The sequence below is a fragment of the Puntigrus tetrazona genome, chromosome 18 (assembly GCF_018831695.1).
Source record: "Puntigrus tetrazona isolate hp1 chromosome 18, ASM1883169v1, whole genome shotgun sequence".
NCBI lineage: Eukaryota > Metazoa > Chordata > Actinopteri > Cypriniformes > Cyprinidae > Puntigrus > Puntigrus tetrazona.
Window position 1 is genome coordinate 22,905,690 of NC_056716.1, and position 21,334 is coordinate 22,927,023.

A 21,334-nucleotide genomic window follows, 5' to 3' on the forward strand; every position below is an offset into this window, starting at 1 on the left:
GCACCTAAATGCGATTCTATGGACGATTCCGTTTTTTGAGCCGCCAAGCGCCCCCTATAGAAAAAGCCACAGTCAGTTAAGGGAAATTTGGATACGAGCCCCCTAAATATTGCCCGATAAACTGCCTGAGAACTAATCCTATCCTCCACGTAAATTTTACCAGGAACGGGGTTTTACCTTATGCTCTCCTTGAGGAAAATACATAGGCTATCTGACACTCCAGCAAGTGGATATTAGTATCTTAATGTCAGATTATTTTATGATCGACACATGCCTATATAAATACTGTTTAAGTGTAAGGAGACTATAAAGTTTCAGTCTTTCTATTTGAAAATGTTTTTTTTATTATTATTTGTGACAATTAGCCTACTAGCAATTTCCGTTTTGAAGTAAATCCAACATTTTTCTTTTCAGTGTATCCTGCCCTATACCACAACTTGACAACTACTTTAGCCAAAAATGTACTGAGGCAAAAGTTATAATTATTATTTAATAGTTAGATATGGCCCCCTAACGGAAGTGTGATAGTCTGTTGGAAAGTCCATTTAAATTGCAATGCCCTAAATGGTGTTTTATTCAGCAAATCCTTTGGAGAAGAGAAGGCTGATTTTAGATCACATTATTTCAGCTGTGAAAAGTACATTTCATTTACTATCTGTGACACAGTTCACTCAGACCTACTTCCGCTGCCAGCTGTTTAACACAGCACAGTTACATAAGAACTCCTGGAATTAAGATTTGCTCTATTTTCATTTTTGTTGCCTATTTTGCGTTGTATAGCTACCACTTAGGTCAGTCTCCAAACATCGCAGCTGTTGTTCTATTCAGTCACACACCGAAGTCAGACACTCATCTACATGGAAATCTCACCTTTAGCAGTAAATGGCTGCCATCAGAATATGAGCTCAAATCATTAAACGACTTGTGAAACAAAAACCTTTGTGCTTGTAATAAACAAATTCAATTTAAAGAAATATTTAATTTAATTTATTCAATCTGTAGTTTCCGGTGGAGATATGAATTCTCTTTCCATGAATATTGCTTTCTTCAATAAAAATTATAAAAATATTTTATAAAATTTATGAAAAATAAAAATGCACTATTTAATGTGCAAAACAGTTCTAAACAATTACGTTGGTGGATTTTGATGTGAGAAGAAAGAGGCAATGGACTTTTTTTTTATTACTAAAGGAAGCATTATTATGGATTATGGATTAAGGACTATTATTTTGACCAGAAGCAGTGGTTTAATATTAAACAATGGAATAGTTTTGTTCACAGATTTTTATGTAATAGATGTAACCGAAGGGCTAGAGTCATGGTTTTAATCAGACTCTCATTCTGACGGCACCCATTCACTGCAGAGGATCCACTGGTGATGTGGTGAAGTGATGTAATGCTAAAATCTCCACATCCATTCAGATGAACATACAAAATTGCATCCTATGTTGCCTGATGGAAATTTTCAACTTTACATTTCAACTTTTGAAACTATGACAGAAAAAAAATAAAAATAAAAATAAATCACTTCTTGGTCACACAAAGATTCAAATAGACATCAAATGAACAAAGAATTCAACATGATAAAATAATATTTATTAAAAGAAGGTTTTAAGGGAACACAAGGAGTGGTTATTTTATTGGCTCAAATCTACACAAAACCATGTGTCTTTCTTCATTAATAAACATTTCATGTTCTCCTTCAACTCTTCGAATGAACAACTACCATTCAAGTGAAAGAAAACAGATGCACTTGCATTTAATATCACATTGAACTAAAGTGTATTAACTTATTAGTAATGTATTCATTAAAAAAAAGTTGTAACAAAAATATTTGCAAAGAAAACTCACAAAACTAGAACTAGTATTGCTTATGAAATTTAGCGGAGGGAGCGCACAAACGTCACAATTCATAAAAAGCGAGCATGATGCGTCACAACTTGCGTTGTTTCCTTTAAACATCAACCAACAGGAAAATGTCTCGAGAAGCCCTTTCCATCAAACGCTTACACTGAACATAAATAAAAGAGGATTGTTTTGGCTTAAAAGAGTTCATCCAGTGTCCCGTTTCAGGTTTTGAAAGTAAAAGAGTAAAATAATATGTGCCCCCTTTCCAAAAAAATAAAAAAATACCCAACAAAGTAATCATGTGGTCTCTGTTTGTTCCGCCATGCATGTTCTTTGAAGCCAGTCGACCGGTGGCAAAGAGGCTCCGCCCATGTGCAAGAGTTTGTGTGTATGCGTGTCGTTCATTCTTCAATCCTCTTTATTTGTGATCGTTGTTCAGGAAAAGAGGCTGCGTGAATACTGGTTGTGTCTGCGAGCAGGCAACAGGAACCGTTCGTCTACAGTCACTTGTTTCACAGGGACACATGGGGGAGGAACATCAGGAAATCCCCACAAACCCCAGTCCGTTTTCCAACAAATGTGCCGTGGAAACTGCTTCTAGGTGGCATGCTCCTGTCCGTCCACTTCCTGTTTGGTTCTTCTCAGATTGCTTTTCATTTTGACAAACTCTGGGGTGTTTTCTTGCTCCTCTTCGTTCTTATGTTGCTCCAGTTCCAGCTAAACAAGAAGACAGTTTCGGTCAATCACTTCCGGATATGCCCATTAAAAACATCTCCGTCTTTGTGCGTGTGTGAGGAAACATACCTGTTCGAGGGTTTCCCGTCTCTTCATGAGCTCGATCTCGAGGTCTGATCTTTTCTTGTGTGCCTCCTGCTCCTCTTTCTGAGCCTTCAGTACCTGGTCTCTCTTCCTCTTCTCCATCACTTTCTGGAGTTCTGGTTTATTCTGCGGTGCAAGGCCCCTGTGGTAAGAAAAAAGGAGATGATGAGATATTTGACAATAAATAACCAAAATTTTACATTTTCTGAAGAACCGTGTGGTCATTGGCCTTGCAAAAGTTTCCACCGTTACACAGTATATTCAAAAAACGATGGGCAAAACGTACACGGTTGACTCACTACTTCTATCCAAGCATTCGATGGCCAACTTAATATCCCACGTTTATGAAGTGAAGCAATGCAACTGACAGGTCAAATGACAATAAGATGGCAGATGCAATACGTCTGATTATTCCTCATAAAGCCTATAATCATACCACATTGAATATGCAATTTTAACGATCACAAAGCTAGTTCTCAATGACCTACTCAAGACAGTATACACCATTTTGGACACACTGTGATATAGTTAGATAGCTTCTTCAAACATGTCTCTAGGACTTTATGTTCATTTTATCATCAGTCACCAGAAAAAAAAAAGTCAGATTACTTAGAAAAGCATCAGAACGCAATCAAATAGTTGCATAATTTGAGCACAAATGGAGCACTTTGAACTGTAAAATTTAGTATCAGGGGTAGTTTAAAACCATAACCGCTTCCACTTCGTGATTTTGATCAGAGGTTTGATTTAATGAGAGAGAGCAAAAGATGAGATGACTCCAGCACAGTTTAGGGATAATAATCCATAGGGTTACATAATGACTGTGAACATGTCCCTGTGAAAATCCTGATTGCCCCACATACTGTAATCCAGTACGGATGGATTCCTGGGTGGGTTTTAGGGATTGGAATTGGTTAGAAATGACCAAAGGCTGCTGTACATTTAGAGCGTATGGAGATTAACTGTTTAAATTACAGTAATTTGTTGCATAATTCTCAATCCCATGTGTTTTTCAAATCAACAAGCATGAAACCGGTTGTTTATGAAACGCTTCCAGTTAAGTCAAATGCAATGAATTTCAGAGAAAAACATCAGAATAGAAGTCAGCGGATGTGATTGAAACGGGCCAATGTGATATTAGGAAGCAGACGACCAAAATATTTTAAATTGAAATGAGGTTGAATTAGATTTTTAAAACTAACCAACAATAAATGCTACAAAAGTATTAAAAATGCTAAAACAGTAAAACAGCATTTTTATGACAAAAGCACATAAAACTACTAAAAGTAAAAATACAATATTAAAAGTTAATTAAAGAGTTATATATATATACACACACACATACATATATATATATATATATATATATATATATATATATACATATATATATATACATATATACATATATATATATATACACACACACATATATATATATATATATATATATATATATATATATATACATACACACACACACACACAAAATATAAATAATTCTAACAAAACACAACACAAAAATATATTTGAACATAATCCTGCTCTCTTCTCTGCTTGGCGCACCGGAGACTTGAGTTTTGTCTGTCCTTCCAAAACTTGTAGACTTGTCTAGACTTGTATAAAGTAAAAATGAGAGGTGCAGATGAGAATATCAGAGAGATGTTTTGGCTATTTGAACAGAGGTTATATAACTATATGGCTCCAAAAAACGAATTTATGGGAATGCCTGCCAGGTGAGTGTTGAAAAAAACCCCACACTTCTGTCTGTTCTCCATTTCCGTGTCGTCTCACTGATTTACTTTCTGAAAAGTATTTTACCCTCTCCCTCCAACTGTTCTCTCTTCTATGAGAGGAATGAACAACAAAAGCACATCAGACATAAATCAAACGAGGGGAATGAGTCTCTTGCGCAGGTAACTTCAACAAATACAGATACATAACGCAAACGAGATAAGAGGAAACAGCGATTGTTTACGATCGAGGGCACATTTCTTATTAATGATTTGTCTTAAAACTCTGCTTTTGTCAGTTTGATTTGAATTATGCGACTGTTCTATTCTGAGACTAAACTATTCCAGTCTAAACTAAAAAGAAAAAACATCCTAGGCTCAAACAATGTGTAAATGCATCCTTTCCAAAGCAAACGCTTCAGTGGCCTCTGGAGCTTTGCGGGTTTGTGCATTACTCTGTCTAGTGAGCTTTCTGAAAGTTATTGCTTTTATTTGAGCCAGTATTAAGATAAGGGTGCGCTTTTGTCTGTAGGTGTGGTTTTATGACTTTTCTCTTTGTCGCTTAGCTATAACAGGAACAATAGTTGGGTTTGTGTAAACAAGTGATATTTATTTTGTGAACTGAATGTAGAATAACAGATTAATTTGCTAATCCTGGGCATAAATGAGCAGTTCACAGAGAAACTTTTAATTCTGTGATCATTTACTCACCATTGTGTCATTTCTAGTAGTGTTGTTTTGTCCATATACACTGAAAGTCTATGGGGTCCAGTTTTGTTTTGAATGGTATTTGGAAGAAAGGGAGTTTTGAAATGGCATAAGGGTGAGCAAATGCACAAAAATGCCATTTTTAGGAGATCTATCGCTTTTAAGGCTTGTACCTGGGATGAAAGGATTAAAAATACTTCTGTTCTGAGAATTTCCGAGGCAAAAACATCTTCAGGAATGCCAGCGTTTGTCGTCAGCGATTATATAACAGGAGCACACTGGTCCCTTGGTAACTGCTAGAAACAGTCAGTTTGTCATTATGCGTGGTTACTCGTCACAGACAGCTGGGCAAAATAACAGAAAAAAGAAAAAGAGACAGATGACTAGCAACAGAAAGAAACATGAAGCTAAGACGGGGCTGGCCTCCATTACATAAATGCCCACCCCAGCCCCCCAACCCAATACATTATCTAATATATGATGCAACAGACTATATATAGCCTGACCTCTATTTCTCCATCACTCCGTGTTCTTCACCTTCTGCCCTGGCCGTGGATGTGATTTCATAACATTGTGAGTGTGGAGGAACACTCTGAGTGTTAGTGTACAAGAGGGTGGGAGGCAGACAGACAGAGGGTGGGTGTCGCAGAAGAGAACAGAGAAAGGGTGGGAGGAAAGTCTAAGGGGATGCTGTAATCCTTCTTATGTAACCCTGCATCTTTCAGCATCCCTCTGAGCACCACATCTGGAACTAATCCCATTAAGATTATGGAGATGTTCCCTTTTTCTAAACCAAAACAAGCACACACACTTAACTCCCCACTCTTTATCAAGTAAAACTCGTTAACATCTTAAGGATAAATTCAAAAAGTGTGCAAATTGAAATTATACCCCCCCCTTATGATCTCCAGGCCTGTGCAGTGATTAGGTCTTATGTAACCCCTCAGCCCCATCATCAATACCCTTTCATTATATCATTAACTTTATTTAAGTGAGACAATGAACAGTCCATAACCCAAAAAGCAACTAGGATCTCAGGATATATATTGCAGGACTGCAGTTTAATCTCATGGAAAATTATGACTATGTTTAGGTATGAATAAGTTATTAATTATTAAATATATATATATATATATATATATATATATATATATATATATATATATATATATATATATACAGTAAACAATAAATATTATGTAAAGAAATGTATATATTTTTATTTAATTTGACTTATTAGTATTGTAAATATATAAATGCAAAATATATATACATACAAACAAAAAAGTGCATGTATGAAAATATTATATACTAATACTAATTATTAGTTCAAAATAATTAAAAAAATTGTAATTATAATTATGCTAAGTTCAAAAAATTGTTTTTAATAAAATTATGTTTAACAAAATCAATGTTGTTAGCTGTCACTGTTTTTTTATTTTCATCCACAGAAGCTCAACAAGTGCAAAATATAACCCACGAGGCACACAGCCATTTTTACAAATCTGTAACAAAAAACGGTAACAAAGACTCTTCTTCTGCACTGCCTTAAAACTGCTTAAGTATACACATACACCTAACTGAGAATTACTGGAATAAATCCTCAAGAGGGGATTCCAATGTCTACAAACTCTTCTCTTCATGCTCAGCTAATGTGGGAGGTGAGAACCAGTGGGCCAGTTTATGTAATCATGCTGGTAGAATGCATGCGTGTTATGTGTTTCTTGCAGCTTAAATGACTTGTGTTGTGACTTATCCGTTCTTATTCGCATCAAAGCTACAAGAGCAACTTCTATCCTCAAGGGTTCCCCCTAATAACTTCCAACTGCAAAAGAAAAAAGTGCTTTACGTAATAGAGAGCATGTGTATACCCTCGCTGTCACAATTCATCACCAATGAGAATGAGAGAGACCGAGGAAAAAAGAATGAGTGAACTAAAACGAGTGACTCAAACTTATTGTTTCCAGTGCGTTTTTTTCTGGTTCCTGTCTGCCTAGATACAGCACACAAACACAGACAGATCTGACAGGGGGAAATCATTCATCCTATCCAGAAAGTCCTCTGGGTAGAATCAGTTTTCAGAATGACTAACTTCTTAAGAACTCATTTGAGAAATATGCACAAATGGAATGGCAGAAATTGATCTTTATTACTCGCAGAATACTTGATTCTAATTGGTCAAATGTGACCATATTTGGTCAAGCATTACTTATATAGTTATGCTAGTGTTATATCACTCTGTGATCTCTTTCTTGCCTCATAATAAAACAATCGTATACTTAAATCAATATTTAATGTGCTCTTATTAATTTGTTCATTGTACAGATAGAATAAAACCTAAATGAACTCCATTGTAAAATAAAAAGATCACTTTTTCAGGGATTCGTTTTGCTTATGTACATATTTATATGAACAATCCTGTTCGCGAAATGTGCCAGCAAAAAGAAAAAGCTGATCTGATGTAGGCTGTATGTGCATCACCTTTTCTGATTCATGAGGAGCTCTCTGTGAAGGTCCTGGTGATTTCTGGAGGACTTCACGGGGTTGAGGAGTTTCTTAGGCTTAATGAGTTCATCGGCATCTCCGTCCATATAGTCTGGCTCTGCCATAATGCTCCGCGCACGGGACAGTCCCTCTGGTATGTCTGTCTTGTCCAGACCTGAGAAAAAGACCCAAATGCATCAATTTTAATGTCTCTTACAACCTAAACCAAAGACGCTACATTTATCTTAAAAGCGACGAAACTCCTTTTATTAAAACCAATAACTGATCGGATGTATGAAACAAAACGACTAAACTTTCTTTAAATGTGCTCTTTAAATGCCAATTAATAAACTTAATTCAGACATCAATAGTATAAACAGAAACAGCCATGACAAAAACAAAAGATGCATCACAACAAAGTACAGATCGACATATCAGCGTTACAATCAGACACACTCCACAAAAACACTGACAAATATTAGACAAATTTTGAGTTTGAAAAGCATAACTTATAGATTTTAACGACAAAGTATTTGCATTTTAATGTAAAAAAAAATTAAAATAAAATGTATAAATAAAATAGAGGAGACTGCTCTCCAAGTAAAAGAATATTTTTTTCTTCCTTACAAATTTTCTAAATAACTACAATGATATTATGTAGGGGAAATCCATTCTTTTAGTTTCACTGAAACTCATATCAGAGAATAAATAAAGATCTTATCTTATCATTTATTCTGATATCATTAAACAGATGATGAATGACGAACCCATGTGCCGTATCTCACATGGTTATTTGTTTATAGCCGGATACAAGTCGTTATTTTTACTCTAACATCCACGTAACAAGCTCCGTTTCCGTTGAAAGGCGGATAAACATCCCGATAAAGTGAAATCACAAGCAAAAACTATCATATACTAAACACATATTGGTCTGAGTATTTTTTTTTAAATATCTACTAACCGAGTATCTTTATTCTAATGATAACCACTAATAAAAATAATATAATAAGTGCTACTCTGCATTTCCGTCTCATTCCCCCTAAATATGACCCCCAAATCTCACCTGGAAGGACCGGAAAGACGGGGTATCTGAACATAGTAGTCATCTCTGCGTTTGAGTGTTATTCGAAGCCCAACTTCCCACAGCCAGATGAAACTGCAGCTCTGTATCTCTGATGGAGAGCGGCTCTCTATAAACAGCTCTTTTGACTCCGCCTGATGGTTTATTACCTAACAGCCCACCCACCCCTGGCAGAACTGCTCTCAAACAGCCCGCTTAATCTTTTATCACCTGAGATATAAACATCAAAGAGCACGGCCGCAAATACACATCAATAAAATGACAAAAGCACTCCCACCTTTAGAATACACCCAGGTCTGCTTCCATATATAGGATAAACTTTGAGATTAGAGCTATTAAAGGAAAGAAAACATTGAACGGGATGGAGCTGGAGGAATGTGTTCAATATTGCGATCATAAACGCGTGTGTTATTTTCTAACACGTGCGAATCGTTTTCGTAATCTTATAACCTTTGAAATTGATTGATAATCGATTGATTTAGAGTAAATAGACCTTTAAATATGCTATTAATGTGAAAAGATGCCATGCTGCCGTTATGTCATTGCATTGATGTATTACGATACTAATATTTTGATTTATTAGAGTAAAAGACGCAGCGCGCGCAAATGCTTTGGAAGCTGCAGTTCGTCCGCTGGCCACTAGAGGTCACGCTCAGCAACAATGTGTGACGCGCAACTTTTTATGACATAATTTAATTTTCACGAACAACATGAGGGCATTCCAAACATCTAATGCCTCTGGGGTAACTTATGTCAGCGCTTGAAGTGTGTAGCACTTCTTCGAGGACAAAACACAAACTCTTGCATATGTGTTTGTAGACAGCCCGTTTAGTCACTGCTTAATTCCATGTAAATGAGTTGCAACGAGCGTGTTTTATTGCAACGACTATTTAGCATTTCCCGTTCTGATAGGTTTGCATATGCACTTGGTATATCACATCAGTATTATTTATGAGCAGTAATTTCGTTATGCATTCAGGAAGAACGCTGCTATTATTCTAATGCTGTGCGTCAAAGGCTGCCGTTTAATGTTTGTATCTGCACTCAAACTCCTCTTCTAGATTTAACGGAAGAGTAGTTCCTGTTTACATCGCAAAGTGTTGAAACGTTAAAGTTTCACAAAGTCTAAAGAACAAGAACTGTTATTTCTCAAGTCAACGTCGCACGTTGATCTTATCTAGTTAAAGGGCCAGTTCATTTAAAAAGGTATTCTGTTATAATTTAGCCTACTCCCTCCAGTTCCAAAAAAATCAAAAGGAGATGTTTTGAAGAATACTGTTAACTATTACAGGTCCCAGTTGACTATAATATGTAGAAAAACATTATGGAAGTCAATGGCTAGCAGCAACCGGTTATCAACATTATCAATATCTTCTTATCTTCAGAAGAAAGAAACTGAGGTTTGGAACAACAAGAAGATGAGTAAGCGATGACAAATGTTTATTAAAAAAAAAAAAAAAAAAAAAAAAATCAGTCACAATACTCTACTCTAACGTTCTTGCAAACCTGTATGCCTGCTGTTTTGGTCTTTCTGGACACTCTTTTCAATATAATGTGAGTGGGAACTGAGGCTATGAATCTCCAAAATGACAAAAACCCTCATTAAACTACACCTGACAGAATATAGAAAATGTTAATTATTTTAGCAAAATAAGAGGGATCATACAAATGCGTGGTATTGTCTATTTGGTGCTTTTGGAACTGGGTTATTTTTAGAAATTCAACTATTATTTTCTTTTGTGGACTGAACATCTGTGATGTAAAATATCTTACTAAGGTCAGTACTACATAAACAATAACAAGCATTTTGTACAATCCCTCTTTTTTTTTGCTAAAACATTAAGCAGATTCTGCAAGGTGTATGTAAACTTTTGACTTTAACTGTATATTTCCAATTTTTAAAAGTCAGTTTTATATAAAAAATCTTGAGTCGGTTCACTATATCAGTCTGAACGATTAGTTCCCAATTCAGACCGACTCAGTTCTGTTTTAATGTCCGGACACCTTCACAAAGTGGTTACTGATAAGCTTATCAGTGAATAAAAGCTCTCGTTCTGTTTCTTTCTCACAGACGTACCATTAAACATTCCCAAAAGTCACGACGGCCACTTTTAGGACACTTTTACAATGCTTTTCAAACTTTTCAAATTCTTTTTACTCTTGTTTTCTGCAGAAAGTCAGTCATGCCGATTAGGAACAACACAAGACTGGAAAACTACACATTTAACAGGCACATAACTGTCCATTTCCGTAAATAATGCTCAAATAACCACCATAGTGTAAACTGCAAACTTCGTGCCATGGTATCAGCAACTATTTCTGCCTTTATTGTGCACTGCTTATACGCCTAAGTCTCTGCAAAGGGAGCCCTGCAGGACAAGTGCGTTTAATAAAAGGCCCACATCCAGCTTTTAATTACAGAGCTGCACTCTTCAACCCTGCGCAGGGCACAGACGTCTCTATGGTGACCATCACAACACCAAGCACACGGGTGTGTCCACGGCTAAGCATTAACACACCATTCACTTCCATATACTTTCATACCGATTGTGCATTGATAATGATGCATCAGAGCAGTATACAGTGTCTGCATGCATGTCTGCGTTTGTGCATGTAAGTACTAAAGGAATGCTTGTAAACTGCCTAGTCAGTCATTAGGTAGGTCCGGAGGTGTTTGGCAGGCATCTGTTTGCCAGTCCTCAGTCTCGTACCTTGTTCCAGCACACAGACTTGCACACGGAGGGGACAGCTTTCATTTAACATCACAATACATATGGGCGATCATGCATATCAGCCGTATTTGCATTAATGTTTAAAAGCTGCGGTGCTTTTGTTCATGCTTCACTTAAAACGACTGGTAGATCAGATTAAAACACTTGAAATTATATGGCAGGTTTTAAAAATTAGACAATATGTGTATATATGGGTATATCATAGTTCAATGAAACATAACTTTTGCCGTTACTTTCAAAACGTCCTCTCCGATTCCAAAAAGACAGTCTATTGGTGCTAAGATGCAAAAACAAAGATGATCTGATAGATCACAAACTTGGCCAAAACTATTCTCAAACACTAAAAAACTGGTAGAGTTAGAACCTTGTGCATTTAATATCATTCTAAAGAATGCTAATCTGATGTGATTTTTATTTTTATATTATATTCAGCATGGACTGAAAGTGACAGTAAAAAGACATTTGTTGAATATTTGCTATCAATCAAAAAAATCCTGAAAACAATGTTACCACAAACTGATCTTCAAAACTGTTTTCAATTTTGATACAAAATGTTTATTGACCAACAAATTGGCGTGTTAAAATCATTTGTGAAGAATCATGTGACACTGAAGCCTGAAGTAATAATTCTGAAAACTCAGCTTTGCCATCACAGAAATAAATTAGACTTGAATATACTGTACATTAAAACAGAAAACGGAAAGATGGGATAAATTTATTTCAAAGAGTTCATAATGACTTGGATGGCCCTTATTAACCTTCTCACACACACACACACACACACACACACACACACACACACACACACACACACACACACACACTAAAATTGCCTTACAAGCCTACACACTTCCACAATAAAAAAATATAGAACTGCATAAAGAAAATCACCCACACTTCCTTCTGAACACTAACCATTACTGTAAATGATCACACAGCGGCATCATTATGCTTTCAGACCGTTTACATGCTTAGATCATTGTTTGTGCAGATTTGCTAAAAGTCATGTGGTTGTTTTAAACAGCACATCCAAAAATCACAAGCTTGAAATGTGAGCGTGATGGGGGACTTCAATATAGACTGCTGCGATACTTTCGATAATACGGCCAAGTATGCATTTGGTTTTGTGATTTTACGACCTACAGCAAGGACAGACCAGAGGGCGGTGCACCTTAATCAATCACCCTCAGCTTCCTTTTCCAGTCATCTCTCTAGTGCCTACACACACAGACCTTGGACGAAGGCATTGGGCTGCAATAACAGGAAACAGACAAAAATCCCTTGCCATTTTGGTAACATTTTAGAGATGAAAAATAAGCTATTTGTGAGACTCAAGCGCTGGGACACACAGAGGGAGAGAGAGATGGAGGAGGTGGAAAGGATGCCACTTCTTTGTTCCGCTCTCATTAGGGAAAGAGACATGCAGGGAGGAAGGGAGCAGCTGGCAGTCTATTGCACCATCTGACCCTTATTGGGCACCATTTACACACAGCAGGAGGGTATATTAGCCCCTCCCCAATCCCAAAATCCCTTTCACTGGCACTGTAGCACTGTCACTTTCACCTATTCTTCATAACGCATTCATTTCTAACCTAACGCTCACACAAGAAATTCCTCACACACTTTTCTAAACACAACTAAACCTCATTTCTGGCATAAACCAGGGCTTTCCGGACCATCCCCCACTCCACGTCCCACCCGACACTCATTACAGACCACAGAGGTATCAATTCGTATCAACAGTCCTCCAGACGATTCATTTCTCCCCCTCATTTTCTCATGAACCGCCTGTCTTCCCTTGATAGGAATGAATCAGGCTGCCACTAACCAGCTAAAGATCTGAAACTGATTGCATATAATCCTTTAAATGAACAGTCCATTCTAAATATTCCCACAAAAATTACATAACTGACTACACAAACAAATGGACTACCAATGACACACTTACAATCTATGGAGCAACTTCAGTAAATACAATTTTGCTTCTTTTTACAAATTAAGTGATGTGTTATTTTAGTATTATTCATATATTATTACAGTACAAGTTTTAGTGACTTTAGTTGTGTGTATACATAACACACACACATATATATATATATATATATATATATATATACATATACACACATATATATATATATATATATATATATATATATATATATATATATATATATATATATATATATATAAAAGGTTTCAACAGTGGTTAAATTGTTAGAATTCTTTAAATCTGTATTTCAACATATACATTTCAAAAACACTCACTAATAGAGACAGGTACTATAATTTATTTATTATATGAATGATGAATATATGCAGAAACACAAAGCTTAGGTTCTTAAAGGCAATAGCAAAAACACTCATCCTAAACTGATTTTTAAGCTGAATCTCGTCCATTTCCTTAGCTGGGTCAGTGGAATAAACTAATAAACTAAGGGATTTCCCACAGCACAGAGAAGAGAAAGAAATAAACATTTACAGGCTCCTCTTGAAGGGTCAGAGGTTAGACACTTCATCTTATTAGCATTAAACTGCTTGCATCATCTCCACCGCACTGGGCATTCGAATGAAAAACAATAATTGGACTCCACAGCAAAAGAATTTGAAACAAATCACTTGTATAAAGCACGACTGCATTCACTACAATGAAACTACAAAATACCAATAAAAACTGATTCAGTCCATATGCCAATGCTGAGAAAAAACGCCAGCACTCATGCCATCTGTGGATGCACCTGGGCATATCTGTGGGGGATGTGTATCTGCTGCTCTGTAGAAGAGCTCTGATATACATTAATAAACACATGAATCAGGTCAAAAAACAAAACAAAAAAAACAATGCATCTGGAAAAAAAACTGAATTTCATATTTCATTGCGTTGCTCTCTGGAGGCTATGGATGTCCAAAAAAAAAACACACTGTCAATAAATCAATAGGACTTATTACTAAAACACTGTTAACGTCAAATATGTTACATTTTGGATCTGGATAAAAGATCTGGCCTGGAAATATTTTAATAAAGGCACGACCTCTGGCATTTCAAGGCCTGACCTTAAGTGACCCACATGAGAATTAGGTCATGTGATGAGATGTCGGGTCACTGATGCACAATGGGAAAAGAAAACACAGGTACAAATGAACGTCTCCAGGTCTTTTTCTGTAAGAGAGTCATATATGCATTTTCTTTTATCATATTATTGTTCTCCACGTCAGCTAATAACGGTAGTCAAAGGTTTTTAACCAAAAGTGTAATTTAGCTTTCCATGACCATTTAAGACACTTTCTCTGACCCATGACAAAACACGACAAAAGTTTTTCTCCAAGTTAACTTGACTTTATCATGATTTGTCACTTTAAAGAGTCATTTCTCATTATTTCTCCTGTTTAAAGGCCTTAAATATGTAAATGCAAAAAACTCTTTAGTACAGTTTTACAAAATGTCCGACAGTGTAAAGTCACAGAGGCAAAAAAAAAGTCCTCACTAAGTGCACATTTAGGTGCCATTTATGGGTTTGACACTTTTCTGAGTGATAAAAAAGTGATATCGATCTGTGTTTAACTGCATGTCCCCAACGAACACAAATCTAGCATGCATGTTCTATGAACAAGAAAGACTAGTGCATAATAACCTAAATTTATATACTCGCTCTCTCCTTCTTAATCAGCTGTGTGGGTCACGACTTCCTTGACGCTAGAGATCATCACAATCTCAACACATCAATGTTCAAACATCCGTCATACCACCTCCTACTGCTAAACACACTCATTTGTGCCTCTTCTCAATTCTGTGGGGGCTTACTGCGAACTGTAAAGAAAAAACTGACTTCCCGTTACCCTCACCCACCAACACCGCAAGTCACAAGTTTTTTTTTTGTTCACCTGAAACAGTTTCTGCTCTTGTTGCTTCAAGTCGTCACTCGATTTAGCCATGACCAAATTACTATAAAACCTTATGACAGTCATAAGTGTGGGTAAAATAAGACTGGAATGAACTGAATGTACAGTGCTGGTATTATCAATTGTAGATTGTGTTGGCTTTGTGCGGGCGAGTGTTGTTAGAGAGGCCTACGGAAAGGAAGAGATACTGCATGAATAGAGCTTATTCAGTGAATGCAACACCATGTTATGTCACAATACTGGAATGTGATGAACCTGCAAAGCCTTTTTAATAGACACCCAGTGAACATGACATCATCTTAAATAATACATATGACATACAGGCCTCTATAAACCACACTATAATAAAGTTTACATGCATATAAAAGATTGATGTCAGCCAGATTTAAGCAATACAGCAATATTTAATCCACAATGTATACACATTAATCAAACTACAAATGGAGTCAGCATTGTGCGCTTATATACAAAGCTGAAACTCTTTATCATTCATATAAAGCTGGCATGAAATGGAAATGAAAATGGAAATTTATTGCAAACACTGCAGTATTCAGTTAATAAAAACAATTATCAACATTTTTTCTGTAAATATTGGCTTACACATTGTGTCAAGTATATTTGGATAGTAGCTAAATATAAAAAAAAGCTGTAGCATGATCATAACTGCAATGTAATCATAGTAAAAGAAAGCATGCATGGAAAGGAAGAGATCAATATTTGTTTTTAATTGATTTACCTGTATTATAAACAAAACTCAAAATATCTTAATCGTCTTAAAGTGATAATTCCCCCAAAACTAAAATCTGTCGTTGATTACTCACCCTCACGTCATTCTGTGTGAATGTATGATTTCCTTTCTACATATCGAATTTTGAATGTTTAAAAATTAAAAAATTACACACAAAAAATAAATCCACACATGAATGACATGAAGCAGATAATGATGGGTAATGATGACAGAATTGTCAATTTTGAGTGAACTAGCCCTTTAAGTCAAACGTATTACGTTAAACTTAAACAAGCATCTTCATGCTCAGGTCACCATTAAACCGCCTGTCCATATGTGGATGTTATCAGGGGTGCAGCAACTGTCCAAAACGGGTCAGGTGTGTGTGAGTATGTATACGAGGGATCCAGCAACTGTGCGCTATAGAACAAAGAGGGCGGAACAGAGGGGCCATTGATTCTGCTCAGCTGTGGCCAGCACCTGCTGGGTCAGGGCTTACGTTAAAGGGGCATGCGAGAGGTGCTAATGTATGTTTGGGGACGTGTGCGAATGCACGCATAAGGATGCAGTGTTTAGGATTACTAACTAATGATTTCAAGTAATGAAAAACCACACTAGATTGACACATTGATCCATGGTGCTCATGTGAGCAATCTTCCGTCATTACTAGATCTCATTTGCTCAATATTTGCTATCCTATTTTATTGTGCTATGACTTTTTAACAAAAAGTCATAAAAACACACAACGCACAACTGCAATTTATTACATAGGATGTATATACAGGACAGTTTGAAAACTGCAATACGTCTCTCGCAGAGGCGACACGACCAAAAGCCAACTGCTGCCTTCATGATGAACAGAATAAGCCATCAAAGAGACTGCTGACCTAGCACTGTCTGCTCACACAGATAGACGCATTTAACCTGACTGACAAAAAAGAAAAGAAAAAGAACTACAGGTGTCTGTATTTTTGTGTTTACTAAAAACAGAACGCGGGTAGTATTACTAGTGTTACTTGCTAAGGGAAGTATCACTACTACTGTTGCCCAAGGAAGTGAAACAAGGGAAGTGCCACAATTATTGCTCAAACTAGGGTTAGAGATATAGCCTAAAACAAACATGCAACCCTATATAATCAACTTCAGCACCATTGGTGCTACTGACATAAATAATACCTTAAATAATGCAGCTTGCTGAACAACAATCTGACCATACATTAATGTAAATATTATGTAACAAACACTTAAATTGTAGCCAGCATCTAAAGCATCCTAGCAGTTGTTTGCAACATTCTAGTTAAAACCTAAAACGGCATAAAACATAACATAACATAAAACATTCTAGTTGTTGGAATTCACCAGCACCTATAACACCTTAGCAACTCTCTAGAAACCTAGACTGAACGCCCCTTCAAACACCTCTGAACACTGTCACAATCACCTAGAACTTTCTAGCAACCTAGAACATCATAACAGTTGATTAGTACATTCTAGTAAAACCAAGCAGTTGTTTTGGAACGTAAAACGTAGAACATCCTAGCAATTGTTGGAATTAGAACATTAGTGCAACTAGAACAACTTGGAAAACCCTAGCAACCATCCCAGTAACCACTTAGAACAACCTTGCAATTTTCAACCACCTATAACACCCTAGCAACTGTCCAGGATCCTACACAGAACACCGTAGCAATCACCTAGAACATTCTAGCAGTTGTTCAGAACATTCTAGTAAAAATCTACCCAGCAACCACCTAGAGAGCATCGTTGCAACTAGAACAACTTAAACCCTAGCAACCACATCGAACACCCTTGCAAGTTACAACCACCTATAACTCCCTAGGGTGTTCTTTCTAGGATCCCACCAAGCACCTAGAACGTCCTGGCAAGTTGGAACTGCCTAGAACATCCTAGTAAATTGCAACAACCTCAGCAACCACCTAGAACACTCTGCCACTACCTAATACTATTGTCCTTGCCTAGCAACATTTCTTCACAAAACAAAATACGCACTTCTATTTACGAAAGCACATCATTCCTCAAGCACTTGTATTAGGACAATATGAAATGTTCCACAGGACAGAATGTTTCAGTTGAGTTTGTGACGTCCCGATTTAGATCTAAGATTTATCTTGTGGCCATGAATCATACTGAGCATCCATTAGTCCAGCCTTCCCTGTGCCCTGTGAGCTTTTTTGGACCGTGTGGGGCGAGAGAGAAGAAGAGGTATCTGATTGTCATGTTTCTTTGTTTGATTTAAAGGGGGAGAATCAATGTGAGCAACAGAATGCCAAGCCGCTATTGGTCAGATCCGACTAAAGGATTTACAGACAGCTGTCTGTGTCTGGATTACACTACAGATCTATAATTCACACAAACATACAACTAAACTCGCAGGCAAAACATGCAAATGCTACTGATTAGGCGCACGCTTTCATGACGGCATAAATTACACAATTTATAACCACAAGAAGACAAAAAGAAAACAACACGCAATTTCCTACATCATAATTCAAATCTGAAATTAAAAACATTTTAATTCTGTTAAACATTACGCTAAATGAATCCCACCCTAACCCAGATTTATTCTCCCACCGATCTTTTTTTTTTTTTACTCAAAATGCACAATATATGCTATGCATGTGTCCATTAAAAACAAACCGTTATCTGGCTTGACACAGTATTATCTCGCGTCTCCATGCTCCTCTGCCTCTCACCCAACATTATGCCAAAGACGCCTGAGACATTAATAACGGGTTCGGGGTAAAACTCTTTGTTCATGCCCCAATAAAAACACAGTACGCACTTCTATCTGACAAAATAATGAATGCAAACTATCTGTTCTACGATTTCCCATCTTAAACTATCAACCCGAACAACAAATCTCAACATCGACCCATTCTTCAAAACATCAACACAAGCTGTTTAGCATAATAGCTTCAAATCCAGCCCCTGGGTGTCAACGTCACCGCGGAAATCCATGGAAACGAGAAACAAAGAACATAAACATGCACCCCACGCTTTATGATTTCAAACCCTACATGAATATTGCATCATGCTTTAATGAGCAGATATAGCTCAGAATCCATACGACATATGCAGTCATATTAAAATGATGCATTATCATAATTTATAATATGTATGTGAGATACAAGAAAAGGTGCGAGTTATAAATGAGCAGACAAGCGGGAAACAAAGAGAGCTGTCAAAGAATAGCTCTGCCGTAACAGAACAAAAGCACACCGAGAGGCACTGAGGCACCCACACACGTGAACATACGGACCAAAACAAAGATCCATATCAATGCATATCAAGTGCACAGAAGCGGCCCTGTCCCACAAGAGAAAGAAGTTCCTCTAGAGCAACATGTTCATTAGGTTAATCAATATGCTGCATATAAATGCAAGCCAGCATGCGCTCAATATGCAGAGTAGACAAAATTCAGTCTAGACCTGAGCGCGCTGCTGACTCACAGTGTCCAGATAGCTTGAAAAAAATGGTAATTCCAGCAAAAGGACATTCCCGGTTTAACAAGAAATTAAATAAGCAAATGTATTAATATTTATTTATCCCCTAGGCACATTTTTCAGTTACCTCTCCTGCTTTAATAACTACATTAAAGTACATTTACTATCTCAAAGGAATACTGAGAAAGATTATATGGAGAAAGCAGAATGCACCCTGACGTATAACAGCTGATATGAAAGTACTAGTTAGAACAGTTAGTACAGGACGTTAACGCAACAGCCTAATGTAACCAACTAATGAGCGAAACTGCTGTTTGGTAAGGTTGAGGACACCGTGTGACTACTCATAGTACCTCTAATCACTCAGCTCCGCTGTCCTACCCGTCCTCAAGGGACAAGCATCATCATGTACGGGAAGTCTGAAGTCATGACTCTGTGTCTTTCTCTCTATCTCACTTTCTCTGTTTCTCATTCACGGTTATGCACAATACAAACCACACACTGAACGATAATATGTGTGAGAAAGAAACAGATAAAGAGATACGCGAACAGAAAAGGGAAGACTTCACTAGCACAAGTCGGGGGGCTGGTTCAAAGATCAAAAAACAGATGTAAGGCGTTTGACAAAACAGCCTCCAAATTGCAAACACATGTGGTTGGACTCGGAACCGGCCCCTCCCTACCCCCCAACAACCCCTCCGATACAGAAAACCCATTTCAGCGTATGATACTGAACATGTAACCCAACATCTCTATCAATAAACCGATCTTAGTCACAGACACTGAGAAATATGTTTTCTGATTGTGTGGACACGATAGTTAATGTAAAAATGTATTATTCTTTAGTAAATATACAAATATTATTAAGCTCCTCTGCAGTTTGCATAATAAATGAGAAGTCTAACATATAAGAAACAACAAAATGAACTTAAAATTTAAATCTTGGACACTAAATTACAGACACTGCTCGACAGAGAGGAAGACATGACAAGACAAGACAAGACACGACATGACACGTCCCATGTGCTTGGAATTGCTGACTGAACTACTCTTTACTTTTTTTTTTACTGAACCTGCATGTATTCTTAAAATAAATAAAAATAGCACTTTGATTAGAATGCAAAAATAAAAATGTAAAAAAAAAATAATAATAATATATATATATATATATATATATATATATATATATATATATATATATATATATATATATATATATACACACATATTTTTTTAATTAACAAAATATATAGGCTACGGCCGATTAGTTAATTTTATGTACTGATTTAATGAATTTCATTTATATAAGTGTACTACTCAGAAATATTAATAACTATTTATAATTATTTAAACAAAAATAAAACGTAAATATTTCAACTCGTGAACACAGTAATACAAAACACGCCTACTTTTATTATTTTCAAACATGTTTGCCATTGTTCCTCTACGTTCTGAAGCGCGTGATTTGAGCGCTTTATTGTTCCGTTGCTCATTGTTTGATCTACTGTCTGATGCATTTACTATATAATCAATGTATGGCTTGACTGTGTGCGTAAACGTTGTTTCCAATAACGCTCGTCTCGTTTCCACTACGACGAATAACGCGTTTTGATGCAAAGCGTCCTGAAAACAGAAACACATTCAAGCACACACATACCTCAAATCAGTCCTGAGCGATACTTCTCTGTGGCAAGTGACTTCAGATGAACCTCAGCAAAAGGAAAGACACGAGTTCATCTCTCCTGTTAGGAAGGTGTGTCTGTTAAATCTGGCTTTTCTCTCTTGGAAACAGTTCAGTTTTAGACAGGACCCTTAGAAATGTAAATTAATACTTGGAG

General features: G+C 36.7%; 1 protein-coding gene across 2 annotated transcripts; it reads right to left on the bottom strand.

The window, feature by feature from the left end:
- Positions 1-1,574: 1,574 nt before the first annotated feature.
- On the bottom strand, positions 1,575-21,334 carry fam107b (family with sequence similarity 107 member B). Of its 2 annotated transcripts, none has more exons than XM_043265032.1 (4): positions 21,154-21,334; positions 7,590-7,767; positions 2,653-2,809; positions 1,575-2,565 (listed from the first exon to the last, which is right to left on the bottom strand). In XM_043265032.1, the coding sequence occupies exons 2-4, from the start codon at positions 7,715-7,717 to the stop codon at positions 2,446-2,448; spliced, it is 405 nt and encodes a 134-aa protein (XP_043120967.1). In that variant the 5' UTR covers positions 7,718-7,767; positions 21,154-21,334; the 3' UTR covers positions 1,575-2,445. The 2 variants fall into 2 exon arrangements, with proteins under 2 accessions (XP_043120967.1, XP_043120966.1); XM_043265031.1 differs by lacking the exon at positions 21,154-21,334 and adding an exon at positions 8,656-8,808.

Excerpts from the sequence above, each read along its gene's own strand:
- fam107b (XM_043265031.1), bottom strand. The coding sequence starts at position 8,698 with ATGACTACTATGTTCAGATACCCCGTCTTTCCGGTCCTTCCAG. Across the intron at positions 2,810-7,589 it reads CTCCTCATGAATCAGAAAAG|GGGCCTTGCACCGCAGAATA; the intron begins GTGATGCACATA and ends TTCTTACCACAG. Across the intron at positions 2,566-2,652 it reads GACGGGAAACCCTCGAACAG|CTGGAACTGGAGCAACATAA; the intron begins GTATGTTTCCTC and ends CTTCTTGTTTAG.